Genomic DNA, 19308 nt, shown 5'->3' with positions numbered 1-19308 from the left:
GTGAAGTATAAATGTGGATTTTGAAAAAAATTATATACTACTAACATTATGATTCTTATTTTCGTAGTAGATGATGTATTAAATCTAAGCATATGTTTTGTATTTTTCAAATGCAATAAAGTTGAAAAAACCGTTTCAATATAAAATGAGGTTCATTGTTATTTTATCATCATCAGTCCTCTTAGAAAAGAAAAAAAATCGTAGCTTCGTGCCTGTACTGATCTTTCCTTAATCATTATGATTATCCATTTCTTCATGACTGATAAATTCTTATTATTATGATTTTTGATCATATTCTCAGTGTTAAATTTTCTCGTATTGATTCCTGACTACGTCATTACACTATGTTTTTTTATTTCTTAATCATTCATAGTTAAGTATGGGTTACTTCTTAGTTACAATGATTTCTGAATTTTATTGTTAAGAAAGATTCGTATTTTCTTCAATACGATATTTAGGATCTTTAATCTTTTATGATTCTTGATTTTCCAATTTGATTATTGACAGTTACAATAGTGGTAGAATCAGGACAGTTAATTAGTTTGATTCATGATTATTATTTCTTTAACATCGATTTTCACTGTTTCTCATTACTAGGAAACTTATCATTTTTTTAATTCGAATTATTTTTTTGTCATTTTTTTATTCGAATTATTTTTAATCATTTTTCTTCGTTAATAATAATATTATTGAGCAAGATTACAAACAAGAAATATTCTAAGTAATTGTTACTAAGGAAGCTTGTACTTAGGTGAATTTTGTGGAACGCAATATCCATTCTGATTTTAAACGCTTAATAGAATATCGGTTAAAGCCAACTCGAAAAAATGAGTGATTATATTTGTTGTCGACATATAAGCTAGCGCTTTGTTATGGTCATATGAGAAAATCGCTACGAAAAAGAAATTTCACGGCATTCGCATTTGTAGTGCATGGTTAACGAATGGTTATAAAATTGGCTTAATAGATCATCATCACATTGTTTTCGAGTGTGTATATTATAGTGCTTTTCGTCGGCGATTCAAATTAACTCGTGGGTAATATTTAACGTTGTGTTGTAGTTGAAACTTTTTAATCCGTGAAATCTGTTTAGGCTTTGTCGAAATTTTTTACTTGTTAGAGTCCTTTACATTCCTTTCTCAATAATTTTCTAGGCATTTTGTTTCTGAGGTTTTTTTTTTTTAATTCACTTTTGTGGGTTTTTTATCATGATCCTCCGATCTTAACAGATCTTGTTGTTCATCCTTATTAAGATATATAATTTTCTTATTAATATAACTCAGACTTTGTTCTTCAAATTTTTTTACTCACGACGGATCGGAGACGGTATATGCATTTGGGGTAAGAGGTAGTGTGTGTGTGTGTATGTATGTTACCATTTTCCTCAAAAACTACTGAATCAATTTCAATGCGGTTTTTTGCATTACACAGGTGTCAATTCAGAGCAGGTTCTTAGATTAGGTTTACTTAGATTAGATTGCAGCGTCCCCTGGCGGTATAAGCCGACAGGAGGCGCTGCAGTAGATACATTTCTTCAAACGGCTCCGTGCGTTTTAAAAAATTTTTAATTTTATCACGGGTAAATTATGAGTGTTGTCATATAATACTGTAAATAATAATTTAATATTAAATTGCATAATAAAAAATTAATCTTCCATTTAGCATGTTTATTGATAAAACACAGGACATATATAGACTCAGGTTTCATTCGTGTTATTTAAAATTCACTATTAATGGGAAACATTAATTTTCATTTGAAAAGGACTTAAAACATTTAAAGCTTTTCTGCTTCGGTTGGATTTACACTCGGCTCTTGGAGCTTCGTACAGTTCATACAGCTCCTTTCGGATGCACTCGGCTCCTGACGATTCAGCGGCTCCGTGCACAGTATATAACCAAGATCCGCACTTCATTCAAGTAGCCCTCTTTCCGTTATCTACGAGTTTAATACAAGCCTCGAAGAAATCAACAAGTCTTCTTTCACTCACTACATGATATGACATATATTAATACAATAAATTTACATAATGATTCACAAGTTAATAATGTTATATTCGTGAATGATATTTATTATTCATAATAAAAATATTATCATTGACTTAATTTAAAGAAAATACGTAGGCAGCTAGACGCTGTCTAGCCATAAGAAAGTGATGCATTTCTGTTTTGCGGGAAATTCCCAGTATTCAACTATTTTTATTGACTTATAAACACTTAATTTATTTAAAGAATCAGCACCAATTTCGACAGGATATTCTAGTTGATGGAAGTGAGATAAAATATTTCGATTTGCTATAAAATAAAGTTATGCAAATAATTTTGTATTCTGTTTGGATTACCGTCTATATGACAAATCGTTACTATTGCCATTAACTACATATATATATATATATATATATATATATATATATATATATATATATATATATATATATATATTCCCTGTATATTTTAAATATGTTATTTACAAAAGATTTCTATATTATATACAGAAGTTTCTTTTTCTGTTTAAAAAATCAAAAATGTGTTTAATTTTTTCGTACAGATAGACTTTTATGCAATTAATTAAAATAAAAAAAATCCCTTTTGGCACGCCGGAAAGCGGAAGTAGATTTCACCGGTGCTAAGTAGGGTAAAAAAAAAAGTTTCCACCTTAAATTTAACAAAAACTTCAAATTTTCTCAATACGACAACGGTTGCATGTGAAAAAAAAGTTTCACATGTATAGTATACGACAAGCCCCATCTTACAATTCCAGCAACATTTTGATCATATCAAAATTTGATTCAGACAAACGTTTTAGGTAATATTTAGAGGACTGACGACCACGTTAAACCGATTCGATACTGTGCCTATTAAGGGAGATATGATTTTTGTTTGTTTTCGAAATCGCATTTTTTCCTCATCCTGACCAATGGTTGGTGATATCAGTAAACTTTAAGTTTACATACTTTAAGTAAACATAAGTTTTAGACCCATATCCAAAAAAATAGTAGGAACTTTAAACGAATTCAGTATTAAACTTATAAACTTTTGAGCTGACGGTGGTTTTGGGGTCTGGGGGATGTGAAACGCGAAGAAGATATGTCGAAATTTTCTGGAAGTCGAATCATGTTACCCATTATAATAGGTAGCTTTCTTATCAAATCTACCTAATAAGCTGGTATTCATAATTTGTTTTGTTACTAATAAAAATTATTGACTGTTAATTGAACTTTTAATAATAAAATATATTAGCTGTTTATTTTTAATAGCTTATTTTTGTATAGTGTAAACGTCTAAAAAATTAGTTTGCATTTTTATCACTATCATATATTCCGTATTATTGTCTTTATAAACTAGTCTTTTTATAAAAATTTGCTGAACTCGTATCTAGTATTTCTTCCTTTAAAACAAAAAAAAAAACAGAAAGGAGACTCGTTGGACTGTTCAATACTACGTTATATATGTGAATTTTTATATTTATATATATGTATATAAATAGCAACACTAAGCTTGTTATTGTGTGGTCAACTTAATGCGTGGGGGTGACTGAAGCGATAAAAGCTGACGAGAAATCGGTTAAGTCGAAAAAATTGTTCTCTTGAGGGATACCAAGTACTGTTGTTGTAGTAGCAGTAACAGTATTGAGTACTAGCTATAGTAGGGTACCACGAACACAATTCAACGCTGGAGAATTGATTTTTCGCTTGAACCCACAGACATAAACCAGATAACCGTGTCTGATACACAAATCGATCCTTTTTTGCCTTAACCGAACCGTTGTCAATATAAACTTTAAGAAGATTGCTATGTCAAATATTTCGCTGAATAAAAGCGTTATTTATTTTCTTATAAGATACATCTATATCTTATTTTCACTGTATTGAAATGTAACCAGATTTTTACATCTTGTTTCTGTAGTTAATATTATAAATTTAGTTTTGCTTATAATATATACATATACATGAACCTAAACGTATGATTTTATCTTAATAAAGAAAATTTACTTGAATTTATCATAAGTTTCGAGTATAAAATTTTTATTAGTTAACCTCATCACATAGAAAATTCCTTGTTGTCTGTCACGACTGGCAGTAACGTGAATTAAAATTTAACGAATAAAGTATTTTCACTGAATATTCAGTACTATCAACCTACTACTTTAATAATATTACAAAACTTTCTCAAAATCTTTAAAAACCTGCTTTACACTTTGTAGTTATACTTTAATCAAATTATCATACATTGCGTGAGTTTAATTAGACGATTAGTTTGGATTTCAAAAGATAACATCATATATTCATATTCCGCGTAGCCGTTTTGCAGATTTTACAATTATTTACACCCGCCTTAATTTCCACCCTTAATTTACCTCCGTACGGGGGGATGTTTGCAGAAGTAATGGTGGAATATTGTATTGTCACCCGACCTTAGTAACTGTGCAAAATTTCATCAATCGGCAGTATCAAGAAGTATGTTAAATTAAGGATGCAAGATTTCAGGACAAATATGAAAAAAAACTTTGTAAGTTAAAGAAAAGCAAGTAAAAAGATCTTGCTGATAAAACGTTTCCTTCGTTAATAAAATCATACTTACTTTTTATTAATATTATCAATATATTATTATCTAATGTATCTGAATATGTCTGTAGGTCTATAATTATTCTATTGTTTTATGTAAATGAAATATTAATAATATTATTGCGATCGCAAAAAATTTCGATTTTCAGTTTCAACGGAAATATCCATTTTGACCATCCTTGGATCCATTTTGACTAGTTTCGGCGTGACGCCTGTACATATGTATGTATCTCGCATAACTCAAAAACGATTAGCCGTAGAATGTTGAAATTTTGGATTTAGGACTGTTGTAACATCTAGTTGTGCACCTTCCGTTTTGGTTGTAATCGATTTGACCAAAAATATCCAAAAAAGCCCAAAATTATAAAAAATTGGGTATTGGAAATTTTCATAACTGCAGTAATAAATCCTCATTGAGAACTTTTCAACGATATATCATAATTGGTACTTATTTCTATTGGCTCCAGAGTTATAGCCAAATAAAATTTAAATTAAGGAGATATTTGGAATTTACAAGAAGGCACGTCTGTTCGAATCCGACTTGAATTCCTGATTTTTAACTCTTTTTTTTTAATTTAAACATATTGATTTATTAATAATTAATTATTAATCAGAGGTAAACTCTGATGGTAAAAAAATGTACAATAATAATAATTTAATAATAATAAACAAAAAAAAAAATTAAAAAAATCAAAAGTTTTTAGTGAAATAAAATTTTATGTACTTAATGTATATATTTAATTTAATAGGCGTAGAAGGAAGTCATGTGGTCCACATTAGTTTTTTTATATAAAATCTGTTATTTTGCATTGCATCAATATAAATTTTACAGTTTAAAAGCAAAAAAAGGAAGTATATCTCAACATACTGAATATGTGGATCGTTTTAAAAATTTTAGCTTACAGAAATTCTTTTAATTTTTGGAATTGATTTTGTTCAAACGTAGTATCTTAACATTTTTTTTATTGTATTTTTTCTTCTTATTATTTCAAATTAGTGAGATATAACTTATAAAAGTGAGGCTAGTTCTCGTTATAAACTTGTTTATTAATTTTTAATATTGTATGTGATAATGTGAAGTCAGAGTCGTCATTTTTAAGAAACGCATCCTTAGACAAGAAATTGCACCTATTTCTTCCTCTCTATCGCTTTATTCAGCGGTTGCACAACAGATTTGTATCAGTTTGACAGCAGTTACCATGATTAATTTAGAGATATAGTAACAAAGTTAGACGCTAGTGGATTAAAAAAATAAATGGAACGTTTCGATTCGATTTTCCTGATCGTTATAGTTTCGCTATTTTCACTTCGAATTCGAAGTTATTTTTGCTCTTCGTTTATTTTTGGTTACTAGATACAAGAAGAAACATCCCGCAATAAATTTTTATAGGTTTTGACCCCTTTTTTAATCAGAAAAGAAAGATTACATCCGTACCAATACCTCTCGGAGGATATGTAATGGAAAACATTTTTAGTAGAAGACGTGTATTCTATTCAAATGATCATCTTGTTACTTTTTTAAAGTTTAATTCTATAAATATTCGATATTTGGAACTGAATGATAGATATGTAGTCTTATTTATAAAGTATTACTTATTTATAGAGCTTAGCGAGTTAAACTGATTTTTGAGTTTAAAAATTATAAATGTTAATTTAAAATAAAACTTACCAATATTTTTTGTTGTTTGAAGTGCAGGATTTGATTGCGGTTGATTAACAATAGCATTTCTGTCTATTACATAAATACCCTGTGCTCCAAAAGGGTTTACATTCTTCATCCTGTTTATAAAAATATAATTTTAATTGATTATTTTTATATTTCTAAAAAATTACATTTTTTCACACTAAATTTAAGAGTATCATATTACAAGTAAATATATAAAAAAGAGGTTTAATAGATCCGTAAGTGAAAGTTTTTGTTAGGTTGTAAAATATTATAAAATCATAAAAATCAAGCAAAAAGTATTAAAATTCTTATAAAATTCCATTATTATATAAGTTCAAGTATTAAGTTTTCCAAATAATTTAATTTTAAACGTTACAAAATAATTTCAAAAATTTGTTTACTTATACAATTTCTATTTGTAATCATTTAAATACGGTTCAAGTTTTACTTTTTAGTTAAATTTATTAAGTTTCCTTTTCAGGGCCAAAACAACTGATATTCCTAATTTTATATTTTTACTAAAATTCATTACGTAGTGAACCGTTCTCGATAAAAAACCACAAGAATCTGGAAAATTTGAGTGTTATTAATATATACTACCCGGTCAGGTCTTACTTCGCTGGGCTATCCCGTTTAGCCAGGAGTCCAGGCTCCGCACCCTGGACTCCCGTTCCGGGGCCTTCAGATGAAAAGCCGAATCACTAAAATTCGTACCACGGAGGCCGGCAAAAATATATCTACTTGTAAAATTTGAACAGTCCAAAACAAAAATCAATAAATATTTGTTTATCTAATATCTAAAGCGAAGGTTCGTAGCGGTTATATCCGTTTGCAACAGCATCACGCGGGAACCCAACCCCACTAATTGTTTGCAAATTGTCAGAATACATTCGTGTTATCCCAGGAAAAGTTTTAAGCCAAAGATCGAATAATATTGATAAATAATACTAATCGAATAATACTGGCTAGTGAGAGTAATACTTATAAATAACAATTGAAGCCTGATAAACTCTCTTCCTCCAATTTTTCCCTCGTTCTTAACATAGAAGCTCTGACACGCTCCTCTTTCTATTTTAGCCTCCGAAACCACCGTAAGGTATAACTTCCGAGGATGAATGAGGATGACATGTCTGAATGTAAATGAAGTGTAGTCTTGTACAGTCTCAGGCAACCAAATCTGAGATGTGTAGTTAATTGAAACCTAACCACCAAAGAACACCGGTATCCATCGGTGTTCGATTACACTCTTGCTGTAGACAAACATCATATCCCTTTTTGTCTCCCTTTCCATTACGTTAGAATACCCTATATATCGGGAAGGGGTGAAGGTACATATATGAAAATCGGATACGTTATAAAACGCATGGTCTACTATTTTTACGTCGAAATACGAAATCAAAAACTGTATCATCATCCAAGAGGAAAGATTCACTAGTTCACCCCCAAGGGAGCTAGGGCCTCGATTTTTGGCTTAAAACCTTTCCTGGGATAACACGAATGTATTCTGACAATTTGCAAACAATTAGTGGGGTTGGGTTCCCGCGTGTTGCTAGCGGAGAGAACGGCCACAAATATTCTCATTTATATATTATATAAAAAATATTTACTGATTTTGGTTTTGGACTGTTCAAATTTTACAAGTGGTGTATATTTTTTATGGCTTCCGTGGTGCGGATGTTAGCGTCTCCGCCTTTCATCCGGAATTCCCGGATTCGAATCCCGGTTAGGAATGGCAATTTCACTTGCAACAAAGATTTCCATTTCATCTCATCCTCTGAAGCAATATCTAACCGTGGTCTCGGAGGCTAAAAAAAAGAATAAAAAAGTGAGTATATCTTTATATATTACGTAAAGTTATTCAAGACACCTTGTAGGTAGTCAAAAACTATTTTGATTTATAATTTCCATAAATCTTTTATGTTATGTTTTTATTCCCGTTGCGCGATTTATCGGGTAGAAGTTACATAATTACATCGAACAAGATTTAATGTTTTAATTAATTATCTATGAAGTTTAGCCCTTAAGGTCAAATTAATAACGTGTAATATGTATTTGTAGAGCCATCAAAGGAATCGATTAAGACAGTGTCTGTTGAATTAATTATCTTAATGTACTTGTAAAGGTTAAGGGTACTTCGTTGAATGAATGTATTTATTAGACAAAATTACTCCACTAAAACTTCTTTTATCAAAACTTATGATTTAGTAGTCGCATAAAGATTATTAAAATAAAATAAAGATTAATAAATAATAATAAGATAAAGATTGTTTTCTTTTTCTGCCTGTTATTCTTGGGCTAAAGGTTTTTGATAATAATTTTAACTAAATTTCTATAGTAACTACTTGTTTATTAATTTTTTTGTGTATATGATTTCATAACCTATATTATCAGCGGACTACTTTTCAGTTAAAAATTTCTGAGAATTATTTGATTGCGTACGCAGATGTAATCTTAAGTATAACGATGCAATAATAGTAATAATAATAATTCATATATAGAACAATAATAACTCCAAACAGTATGATCTGATCAAATGTTTGACAAAAAGTATAAAACTTTCTCTATATTTATTCAGTGGCTAATAAATACATATTATTTATTATTTCGAGGCAAATTAAATAAAAATCAATTACAAAAATAGATAATACATTTTAATTGAGTAGTAAAAAACAATCCATTATACCATTTTTTTAACGCTAAACAAACATTAAGGAAATAATTCATCAAAAAATGTAAAATTTTATTAAATTTATGAAAACATAATTCATGTTTACCGGTAGGTAATCATGCATTATACCTACCGCTGCTTACCGGTAGGTAATTATGTTAACTTATGTAGGTAACCGATGTTACCTACATAAGTTAACATAATTACCTACATCTTGCATTCTCTTTTATTATGTAATTTAAATGTGAACCAATTAACATTGTCGCAATTTAAATTGTTTCAAGTGCAACTTATGATTTTTATGGAAAATTCATCATAGGATTGTTTCATCATAGGAATAAAAATAATATAATTAATACATATTACTGTGTTGCTTTCTGAATATTTTCTCTTTGTTTTATCCTTTTATCAAGTTTCTCTCTCTTTCTGTGTGTGCACGCGCGCGCGCGCGCAAGCCCTTCTTATTTGCGACTACCATTAAACCTGACCGAATGTATTCATTGAATTTAAGTAGTATTATTTATACAGTTTAAGTGTAAGCATAAAATATAGAGAAATAAGTTAAATTTTACTTTATTAGATTAAAATACATTGTAATAACCCGCAGTTTTAAAGCTACTGTAGTATGATAACGTTTATAATTGTAAGAGATATAAAGTTATTTAAGAAAACTCATGAAAACTTTTGTAATCCAATATTATTCAGCAATCGGTAAATGTAATTCAGCGGCTGAATGTAACTTAGCGTTCCTAATGCCACTTATAATAGTGGAAAGCGTTTTCTTGTCAAGTGATGTTATTATCTCTATCTACTTTTTGCTCTTTCATGTTTCTTCTTTTTTTATTTCTTACTTACTTTTTCTTGTTATATTTTACTTCTTCTTCTTTTTCATACTCATCCTTCTCGCTATGCGATGTCGTCGGAGTTACTTCATCCGGTTTTTTTTTTTTGTTCTGTAAGTAGGCTATTTCTTTTATTCTTTAACTTTTCTCTGAAAGCTACCCATACTTTTAGCGGTTCTTTTTGTCTTTCTTTTCATGTGAAAAGATATTTAGTAGATTACAGGATATTGAATGGTTGTATTGAACTAAAACTTCTATTATTTGAGATAGCATTTTCAATTACCTTTGTTTGAATGACATTTCAGCCTGATTATTATTATTATTTATTTATTTAATTAAAAAAGTTAAATGGAAAAGAAAGAAATAGAACATTTTTTAACAGTCTTGTACTTGATTCGTAAACTGGATATTAAAAAAAAAATCACGTTTATTTCATTTTTTTACAATGTTTAGTAGTTTTACATTTTATAGCATTACATATAATTACCTTTTAATAACATTTTTTTATTGTTAATGTTAGGCTACTATTATATAAATAGGTAAATATATTATTAGCACATTACTAGTATTACGTTAAAAATTTAAATATTATAGTTTAAATATACGGCGTTGTCTGATCTCTTAGGAAAAGAGAAAGCAATAATACCTTCCTAATTTAACTAGAAAAGGCATTCGATAACGTAGACTGGAATAAAATGTTCAGCATTAAAAAAAAAAATTATGGTTCAAATACAGAGATAGAAGAACGATTGCTAACATTTACAGGAACCAAACAGCAACAGTAATAATTGAAGAACATAAGAAAGGGAGTCCGACAAGGATGTTCCCTATCCCCATTACTTTTTAATCTTTACATGGAACTAGCAGTTAATGATGTTAAAGAACAATTTAGATTCGGTGTAAACAGTACAAGGTTAAAAGTTAAAGATGCTACGATTTGCTGATGATATAGTAATTTTAGCCGAGAGTAAAAAGGATTTAGAAGAAACAATGAACGGCACGGATGAAGTCATACGCAAGAACTACAGCACAAAAATAAACAAGAACAAAACGAAAGTAATGAAATGTAGTAGAAATAACAAAGATGGACCACTGAATGTGAAAATAGGAGGAGAGAAGATTATTTATGGTGGTGAAGAATTTTGTTATTTGGGAAGTAGAATTGTTAAAGATGGACGAAGCAGGAGTGATATAAAATGCCGAATAACACAGGCGAAACGAGTCTTCAATCAGAAATATAATTTGTTTACATGAAAAATTAACTTAAATGTCAGAAAAAGATTTTTGAAAGTGTATATTTGGAGCGTCGCTTTATATGGATGTGAAACTTGGACGATCGGAGTACCTGAGAGGAAAGGATTAGAAGCTTTTGAAATGTTGTCCTATAGGAGAATGTTAAAAATCAGACGGGTGGATAAAGTGACAAATAAAGAGGTGTTGCATTTGGAAAAATATTGCTAAACGAAGACACAGTCTTGTAGGCCACATATTAAGGCATCCTGGAATAGTCGCTTTAATATTGGAAGGACAGGTAGAAGGAAAAAATTGTTTAGGTAGGCAACGTTTGGAATATTTAAAACAAATTGTTAGAGTTGTAGGATGTAGGGGGTATACTGAAATGAAACGACTAGCTCTAGATAGGAAATCTTGGCGAGCTGCATCAAACCAGTCAAATGACTGAAGACATTTTATAGCAAACATTAAATAAATCTGCAGAATAACAAATAAATAGATAATTGTTACATGTGACGGAATAAACATATATGCCAATTTAATAAACTCAATTACCTTGTCCGGCAGAAAATCAACCACCTTTTTACATAAAAGCAAATTTTAACTGATCATGATTGATAAAATATAGTATAATTTTTTAGTTTATTCAGAAACATATAATTTTCTATTTTGATGTTAGACGATATGTAAAATTAAATGTAAAAATTTCTTTTGTTTGCCTAACAAAACGAAATAGTCTGAATAATCTGTGTTAAATTGCCTGTGCAAAATTCAGTGAGTTTAGAAATTTGTAAATTCGCGCATAATTTATTGGAGTTAACGTAGAATTTAAATGTAAATTAATTGATTTAATCCAAAAGTTTCTAAGTTCGATTCCCGATCAGACATGATATTATTATAAAATAAAAATTTTCATATTATATTTCTACGGCCAAGTGTAAGCTCAAGTGGTAAATAATTCTTAAAAAAATAATGATAGTTACCGTAGGATGTGAGATATTTTTAATAAAACTGAAAAATATTTATTTAATTTAAATAATAGATAGTTAAATTGTCAGGAGAAGCGAGAAAATATAGAAGAGTAGTTATATCCGTGGAATGTACTTGATAATATAGGATGACAGTAGAGCAGTGCCGGTTTGATGGAGCAATGCGGTCGGTGGGGATCGATGCCCTGTCTAAACGGCCGGAGGTGGAGTGCTTGTGATCCACCGCATTGACCACAACAATACCGCGGTTACGTACTTGGTTTAGCAAATATGGAATATCAGTGGAGATGGTAACTGACAATGGGCCGGAGTTTGTATTTACATAGTGAGATTTTTAAAAAAATTATGTTCATAGAATATATTAATCGACTTCCCTTTTGTAAGAAGATAACGGTATAATTAAATGAATCCTAAAACTACATTATTTTATTTTGTGACCTTTATAATTATTTATACTATTTAGCATATAAAAATTGAGAAGAAACATTATATAAAACATGATGGACGAAACATAAGAAATTTTAAAGAATGTAAAGAAATAAAGGAAGAGATTATTATATAAACGGATTGAGAGTAGTTTATAATGCGGAAATAGTAGTGTTGGAGGAATTTTTAATAAAATTAAATGTTTAGTTGACATTTAAATATTTTATATTATTAGTATTTTGATTTTTTCATCGTACGATTTGATTTTATTTGCAGGATGATACGAATGCAGGATTTTCTTCAAAAATACTTTTTTCTTATTTGAGGGAGTTTTTGAGGTTTAATCTGTTGCCATTTTTGCTAATGATTAATTTTTGCGTAGTTTTATCGCTTCTTTAAGAATCGACAAAATGTTTAATTGAATTCGTGAGATTCAAACCAAGTTCTTCATTCAATTTAATGCCTAAGTGGGATGGTATCCGGTTTAGTTTGATGTCTGTAGAAGGTCTTTTGGCTTTGGTTAGGTTATATGTTGGCTCGATTTTTTTTTATTTTAATTATGGTGTCCATGAATTTATTTTCTGTGGCTGTTATTACACTATAGGAATCTGTGATGATTATTACTTTCCTATATCAGAGTTGTCGATGTGTTTTAATGCTTACAAAATAGCAAAACCCTTGCTGTTCGAAGATAGAAACGTCATCTGGGACTTTGAATAAATGATCTGTTTTTGAATTTTTGGCATAATCACAGTGCACCTTGTGCCTTTTTTTTGGATTTCGACTTATCTATGTATGTATATAATGTATACATTATATTATATATATATATAGATAATCTGCGTAATTGTGAACTAGTATTCTATGAGTATGATTTTGTAATCCGTAGTCATTCTTAGAAATGCCCGTATTGTCCTTTATCTCTAGTACTGATTGAAACTAAGAACGTGTTTTAACAAATTCTCATTTCATTATGATGTGATTGGTGATGTTGTGATCTTTGAGGTATTTTATTGCTCTCTCTTTGAATGGTTTAGGCGATTTCTTCGCATTTTTGTATTGAAATGAGAAATATGTGGATTATATGATGTCATTAACTGTGTTAAATGGTGTTTTTATTGTCGATATGGCATAATTTAATGTTATTATTTTTCTACGGTACTCAAGTAGTTGACGTAATATGCTTTCGATTGAGCTTATTCGGAACGCACAAATCGCCAGCCTTGATACATTAATTTTTCTTTCTATTTTATTTATTATTTTTTTTTTTTTAGTTATTTGTTAATTTTTTAAAGGTAAAAATAAAACTATAAAGATTATTAGTTTTCTTTAGTATCTTAAATAAATGTTTACTGCCTTTTTTTACCTAAGAACTTCATTATAGGATCAAGTTTACAGTGATTTTATAACATATGGGGTTCGTTTTTTTGTGTGAAAAATGCCGATGATTGAAATATAGAATCTAGTGGATGAGGTAATGACGTATTGCTACTCCAAGGAGGTCGGTAGAAGTTATGTATGTATTTATATTCAGTGATTACTTGACAATCATGTTATATAAAATATTTAATAATAAAACTCCTGATTTATACTTGTGTATAAAACAAACTTGTACATTTTTAAAATTATTTTTAAATTTTGACAGTGGAAATAGTTTTTATAGTAAATATTTTTAAGAATTTATTTATCAAGCATGAATAAGTTTGAGAAAAGATCATGGACATTCGTATGTGACGTTTAGTAATGATATAAATAAAAGATCAAAGATAAATGACACTTTTTCTCATATTTTATCTTCTTTATTTTATTATTTTAATCATTTATATTTATACATTAATTTAGTTTTCATCATATGGAAGTTTTTTGACGTTTGTTTTCTTTTATCCGTGTATTGTAGTACTTATTTATTATTAAAACAGATCTTGATTCTTTGAAATTTTGCAAAATAAAAATAAATGTTATATATAAAGTTAGCCGCTTGTTAAAAGAAATAATCTTATTTAATATAGGTCAAATACTTTAACAAGTAATTTTTAGTACGAATTATGTCATTTTTGTACTACACTTATTACCATTTATATTGGCGGTTTTCCCCATCGGCTGTCGGTAGAATCTACTTGTCTTTTCATCCCCACTATGACCCGACTCTCTTACTCCTCGTGAGCGTGCAGTGTACGTGTACGCTATTAACTCTGCAAAACGTATACAGTGAGCAAAACATCGCTTATCGTTTTAAACGGCCTTGTGTGAGAGAGCATATGTGTGTTTGAACTGAGATCCTATGGCGGAGACTGTGTACTGCGCGCGCAATCCGCCGATATTAATGTTAATGAGTGTAGTGTAATTTTATACACCACCTTTTTCTTGTTAGAGTTTTACGTTAACGATATACTTTTTAATATTTGTATTTTATCCTTTGTAAAGTTTATTTAGAATTTTATTAAATTTTTGTTATTTGTTGCCGTTTGTTGTTTAAATTAAATATTGAAAAGATCGAATAATTATCCATCCCACCTATATTATAAAAAAGTAAGAAAAATGTTAAAATACAAAATTCTCAATAAAACGAGACCTAATTGATCTACTGGGACGGGCCAAATCATTAAACATTCGGAGAGAATGTTTTATTAGGTGACACCTAATGAGGCCTCGTCCAAAATTTTTCCTCAACTGTTGAGTCGAGATAAAAGCGAATACTGGTTCTCCCTTTATTATTACATTTTAAGAAAAATGCTGGCCGCGAAGTGGCCAGGAAACGCAGCCCCCTACTAGTAATTTATTATTGTAAAGATATTATTAAAAGATGTTAGAAGTAACACTTATATGAAATTAGAGTATTACATTTACCGACAAATAATCATTTGTTGTCATTGATATAGTTTTTAATTTAAAAATAAATATTTTTATTTATTATAAAATCATAGCCTAATTTATTATTTCTTTTAAATTGAACCACTTGCATTAATTGAATTATATTTTATCAAATATAATTTAAATGTAAAACGAATTATGTAAACATTTTTATTTTTATTCAGTTTTTTATACTTATTATTCTGGTATTATTAGAAATTCAACGGTTGATTTTGTTGGAATGCAGATCATTTATAATATTATTGGCTCTAATTATAGCAACAAATCACCAGCCACATTGTAACTGGTGCAATGCTACATTATCATATGTTGCAAGTTGCTCATGCACCTTGTTACACGTCATACACTAGGAGACAAATTACTCTCTCTTTTGTACATTTTGTTTAAACATATGTTTAATTTGATTGGTATCGTATTACTTCCGCATTTCGATGAAGATTTAATTATTTAGGTAATAGTAAATAATACTACCATGAAATAATAATACGTTAATAATATTGCATTTTTAATTCGAAACTAATGTAGCCTAACCTTAGTCTAAGGTGCCTTTCCTTTACTATTTCTGTCTAGTCATAAATTTTTTGCGTGTTTTTACTTCCTTGTACGAAGTAAAGGAATTATTGTGATCCCGAAAAATTTCTCTTTTCATATTCCAACGAAAATATCCATTTTAACCATCCCTGAATTCATTTTTGACTAGTTTCGGCGTGACGTGTGTATGTGTATACGTATGTATCTCGCATAACTCAAAAACGGTTAGCCGTAGGATGTTGAAATTTTGGATTAACGACTGTTGTAACATCTAGTTGTGCACCTCTCCTTTTGAATGCAATCGACTAAACCAAAAGTGTCCAAAAAAGCCCAAAATCCAAAAATCTGGATTTTGAACTTTTTCTTAACTACAGTAATATGTCTAAAAAAGCTCAAAATCCAAAAAAAATATGGATTTTGAACTTTTTCTTAACTGCAGTAATAAGCCATCATTGAAAGCTTTTCAACGATATATCGTAAGTGGTACTTATTTTCATTAGTTCCAGAATTTTAGCCTAACAAAATTTTAATTAATGAAATATTTGGATCTTACAAGGGGAAGGCAAACTGGTTCGAATCCTACTTCATTTCCACTTTTTTTTAAATTTAAATATATCAATTTATTAATAATTATTAACCTCCGACTGTAAAAAAAAATTACAATAAATAATAATTCAATAATAATAAAAATATCAGAAGTTATTAATGAAATAGAATTTTATGTACTTTTTAAAATGTGTGTATGTAATTTAATAGGCGTACAAGGAAGTCATGTCGTGTCCACATCAATTTGTTTAAAATTGGAAATATATGACTATTATAATGTTATCATTAATAAATTAAATCTTATTAATTTTTGTTTTTAATGTAACTATTTTGATTTACAAATTTAAAGATATTAAATTAGGAATAATTAGTTATTAGAATAATTTACATAACAACCCACTTACTTCGCCACGTTTTGGTGTTATCTTGTTTCTCAAAAGAGGCTTACATCCATCTTCGTTAAATTGTTTTAATTAAACTTCGCTAAAGTTAAATCTCGTCTTTAATATTCTAATTTCGAAAGTTTTGTCAAAATTATATATGTTTTTTATAAAAGATTTATAATGTGTTTTTCACATAATTGAAATACAAATATGTTATATGTAAGTGAGGAAAGAATGAGGGATACAGCTAATCGTACACTGGGTAAGGCAGTTTCGTCTACATTTCACAGCATTTTAGCCTGTAAATATGATGCAAAATACTATTGTATTCAAATGCAGCATTAAAATAAGGTAATATACTAAGCAAACGTGTATTTAAGGTTAGAAATAGCTTTGCTAAAACATTTTACAAAGAAATATGTACAACATATTTGAAAATACGAATAGGCTTAACACAAATAAAGTGAAAGTAAGTGAGAGGTATAAACGCGTATTTTAGTGCGATGGTTTGTTCTGGATTAGCAGAGATTACTTTGAATGAGTAATCATAATTGCATAAAAGTGTTTTGGTTTTCAAGGGTTTTTGAATCTTTTTTGTAATTTTTTTAGATACATAAGTAATTAATAAATACATAAAATTCTAATCCCGGTAAAACAACTTAGTAATGTGTTCAAATTTGTAGAGAAAGGAATTGAGCCATACGCTATTTATTGATTTACGCTACCAAATCGAATTAATTGCCGCAAAAGAAAATTATTTGTAACTTATTTTGTTTCCAGGAAGAATTAATATAATTTAAAAAAAATTCGTTAATTTAAATGAAATACCTTTTTAAGGAATGCTTACGTTTCTTTGAAGTCTATTAACTCGATGTTACTTTTCTGGGTACAGCTCTGTTAATACTGCAGCTATTCAGTTATAAAGGGAAAGTATAGCAATCGGCCAAAATGTTGGGTTTTTGAAAATTTCGACTTTTTAAAGACCATCTTGGTAAAAAAAAAATAATAAAAAAAAAATAGAAGTATCCGGAAGATGTATATTTACATAAACATTACTTGGTCTGCTTTTTGATTAATTTTTTGGAGTGGTTAAATATAAATACTTCGCAAATCGCTCAAAAAATATCTATGTATAGGATATATGTGCCGTTAAATTTTAGACAAAATTAAAATAGTTCTTCCCTGATATCCCGGAAACCCGTTGGCCAGAGAGATTGAATTTGGCACAGATAAATCGAAAAAAACCAATACATAAAATTAAAGGATTAAAAACGCAAAAGGCTTTATTCACCAAATAATAAAGTCAAACCAATACTTTTTTTACTTACTTGTACGAAGTAAAGGAAGTATTGCGAACGCGAAAAATTTCGGTTTTCAGATTTCAACGGAAATATCCATTTTGACCATCCCTGAATCCATTTTGCCAAGTTTCGGCGTGACGTCTGCACGTACGTATGTATCTCGTAAAACTCAAAAAACGATTAGCCGTAGGATTTTGAAATTTTGGATTTAGGACTTTGTAACATCATGCACCACCTCCCTTTTTGATTGCAATCGAATGAACAATTTTTTAATTGATTTTAGTTTTTGGGATTTTGGATTTTTTCTTTACTGCAGTAATAACCATTAGAGAGCTTTTCAAAGATATATCGATATATACGATATATACGAGATATATACGAGTGGTACTTATTTTCATTGGTTTCTACAGACAGCCAAAGAAACTGTTAATTAATGAAATATTTGGATCTCACAAGTGAACGGCACATCTGATCGAATCAGACTCATCTCCTTTTTTTATTTTTATTTTTTTATTTAAATTTATTGATTTTTTAATAATTTAACCTCTGATTGTAAATAATTTTTCCGGTAAATAATAATTCAATAATAAAAAAAAATTAAAAATATCATAAGTTATTAATAAAATAAAATTTTATGTACTTTTCATTAAAAAAAAAAGTGTATATGCAATTTAATAGGCGTACAAGGAAGTCATGTGGTGCCCATATCAAATTTTTTTTAATTCATATAAAAAAAGAAAAGACAAAAAACGTTTCTCTTAAAAAAAAAAAACAAATCAAATTCAACTTTTTATAGTCTGTTTTTAGATTCTCTCCAGTACATCTACTTGTTTCGACCTATATCAATTTATGAGAGTGACGGGCGATATGTACATAATAGTAGTAAATTCAAAAAAAATATTTTTAAATCCAAATTCAAAATATTAAAATAAAAAATCCAAAAACAATAATAAAAGGCTGAAGTAAACCAATAAAAACAACCTTATTTGAACCCCCTGCGAAACAAAATATATCCTAACACCTTACATTCAAACAAAGGTGCAACATCCAAAGGAATAAACATAAATAAAAAAAAGAACAAAAATAAAATAAACTAGGACTGTACTACCCAGGTACCTACTTAACAGATCAATTCCATCAATAGGAAAAATTATTTCAATGATTAGAATCATAATATTCATATTCATTATATGAGAAACATTACACATATTTAAACGAATTACAATTTTTTTATAATATCCGACTATCATCAACTGAATAATTTTCAATTACACCACCACCACTGCACTC

At 28.9% G+C, this 19308-nt stretch overlaps 1 protein-coding gene across 1 annotated transcript in view; it reads right to left on the bottom strand.

The window, feature by feature from the left end:
• LOC142320830 (uncharacterized) overlaps positions 1–19308 on the bottom strand; it is a 214989-nt gene that overhangs the window by 186020 nt on the left and 9661 nt on the right. The window contains exon 2 of the mRNA XM_075358806.1: positions 6232–6341. Within this exon, the coding sequence (XP_075214921.1) occupies positions 6232–6340 (109 nt within the window). The 5' untranslated portion in view covers position 6341. The remainder of the gene's footprint in view (positions 1–6231; positions 6342–19308) is intronic.

Source organism: Lycorma delicatula, chromosome 3 (genome assembly GCF_047948215.1).
Source record: "Lycorma delicatula isolate Av1 chromosome 3, ASM4794821v1, whole genome shotgun sequence".
Classification (NCBI taxonomy): Eukaryota; Metazoa; Arthropoda; class Insecta; order Hemiptera; family Fulgoridae; genus Lycorma; species Lycorma delicatula.
Note: the sequence above shows the minus strand (reverse complement) of the source record. Positions and strands in the feature narration are given on the sequence as shown.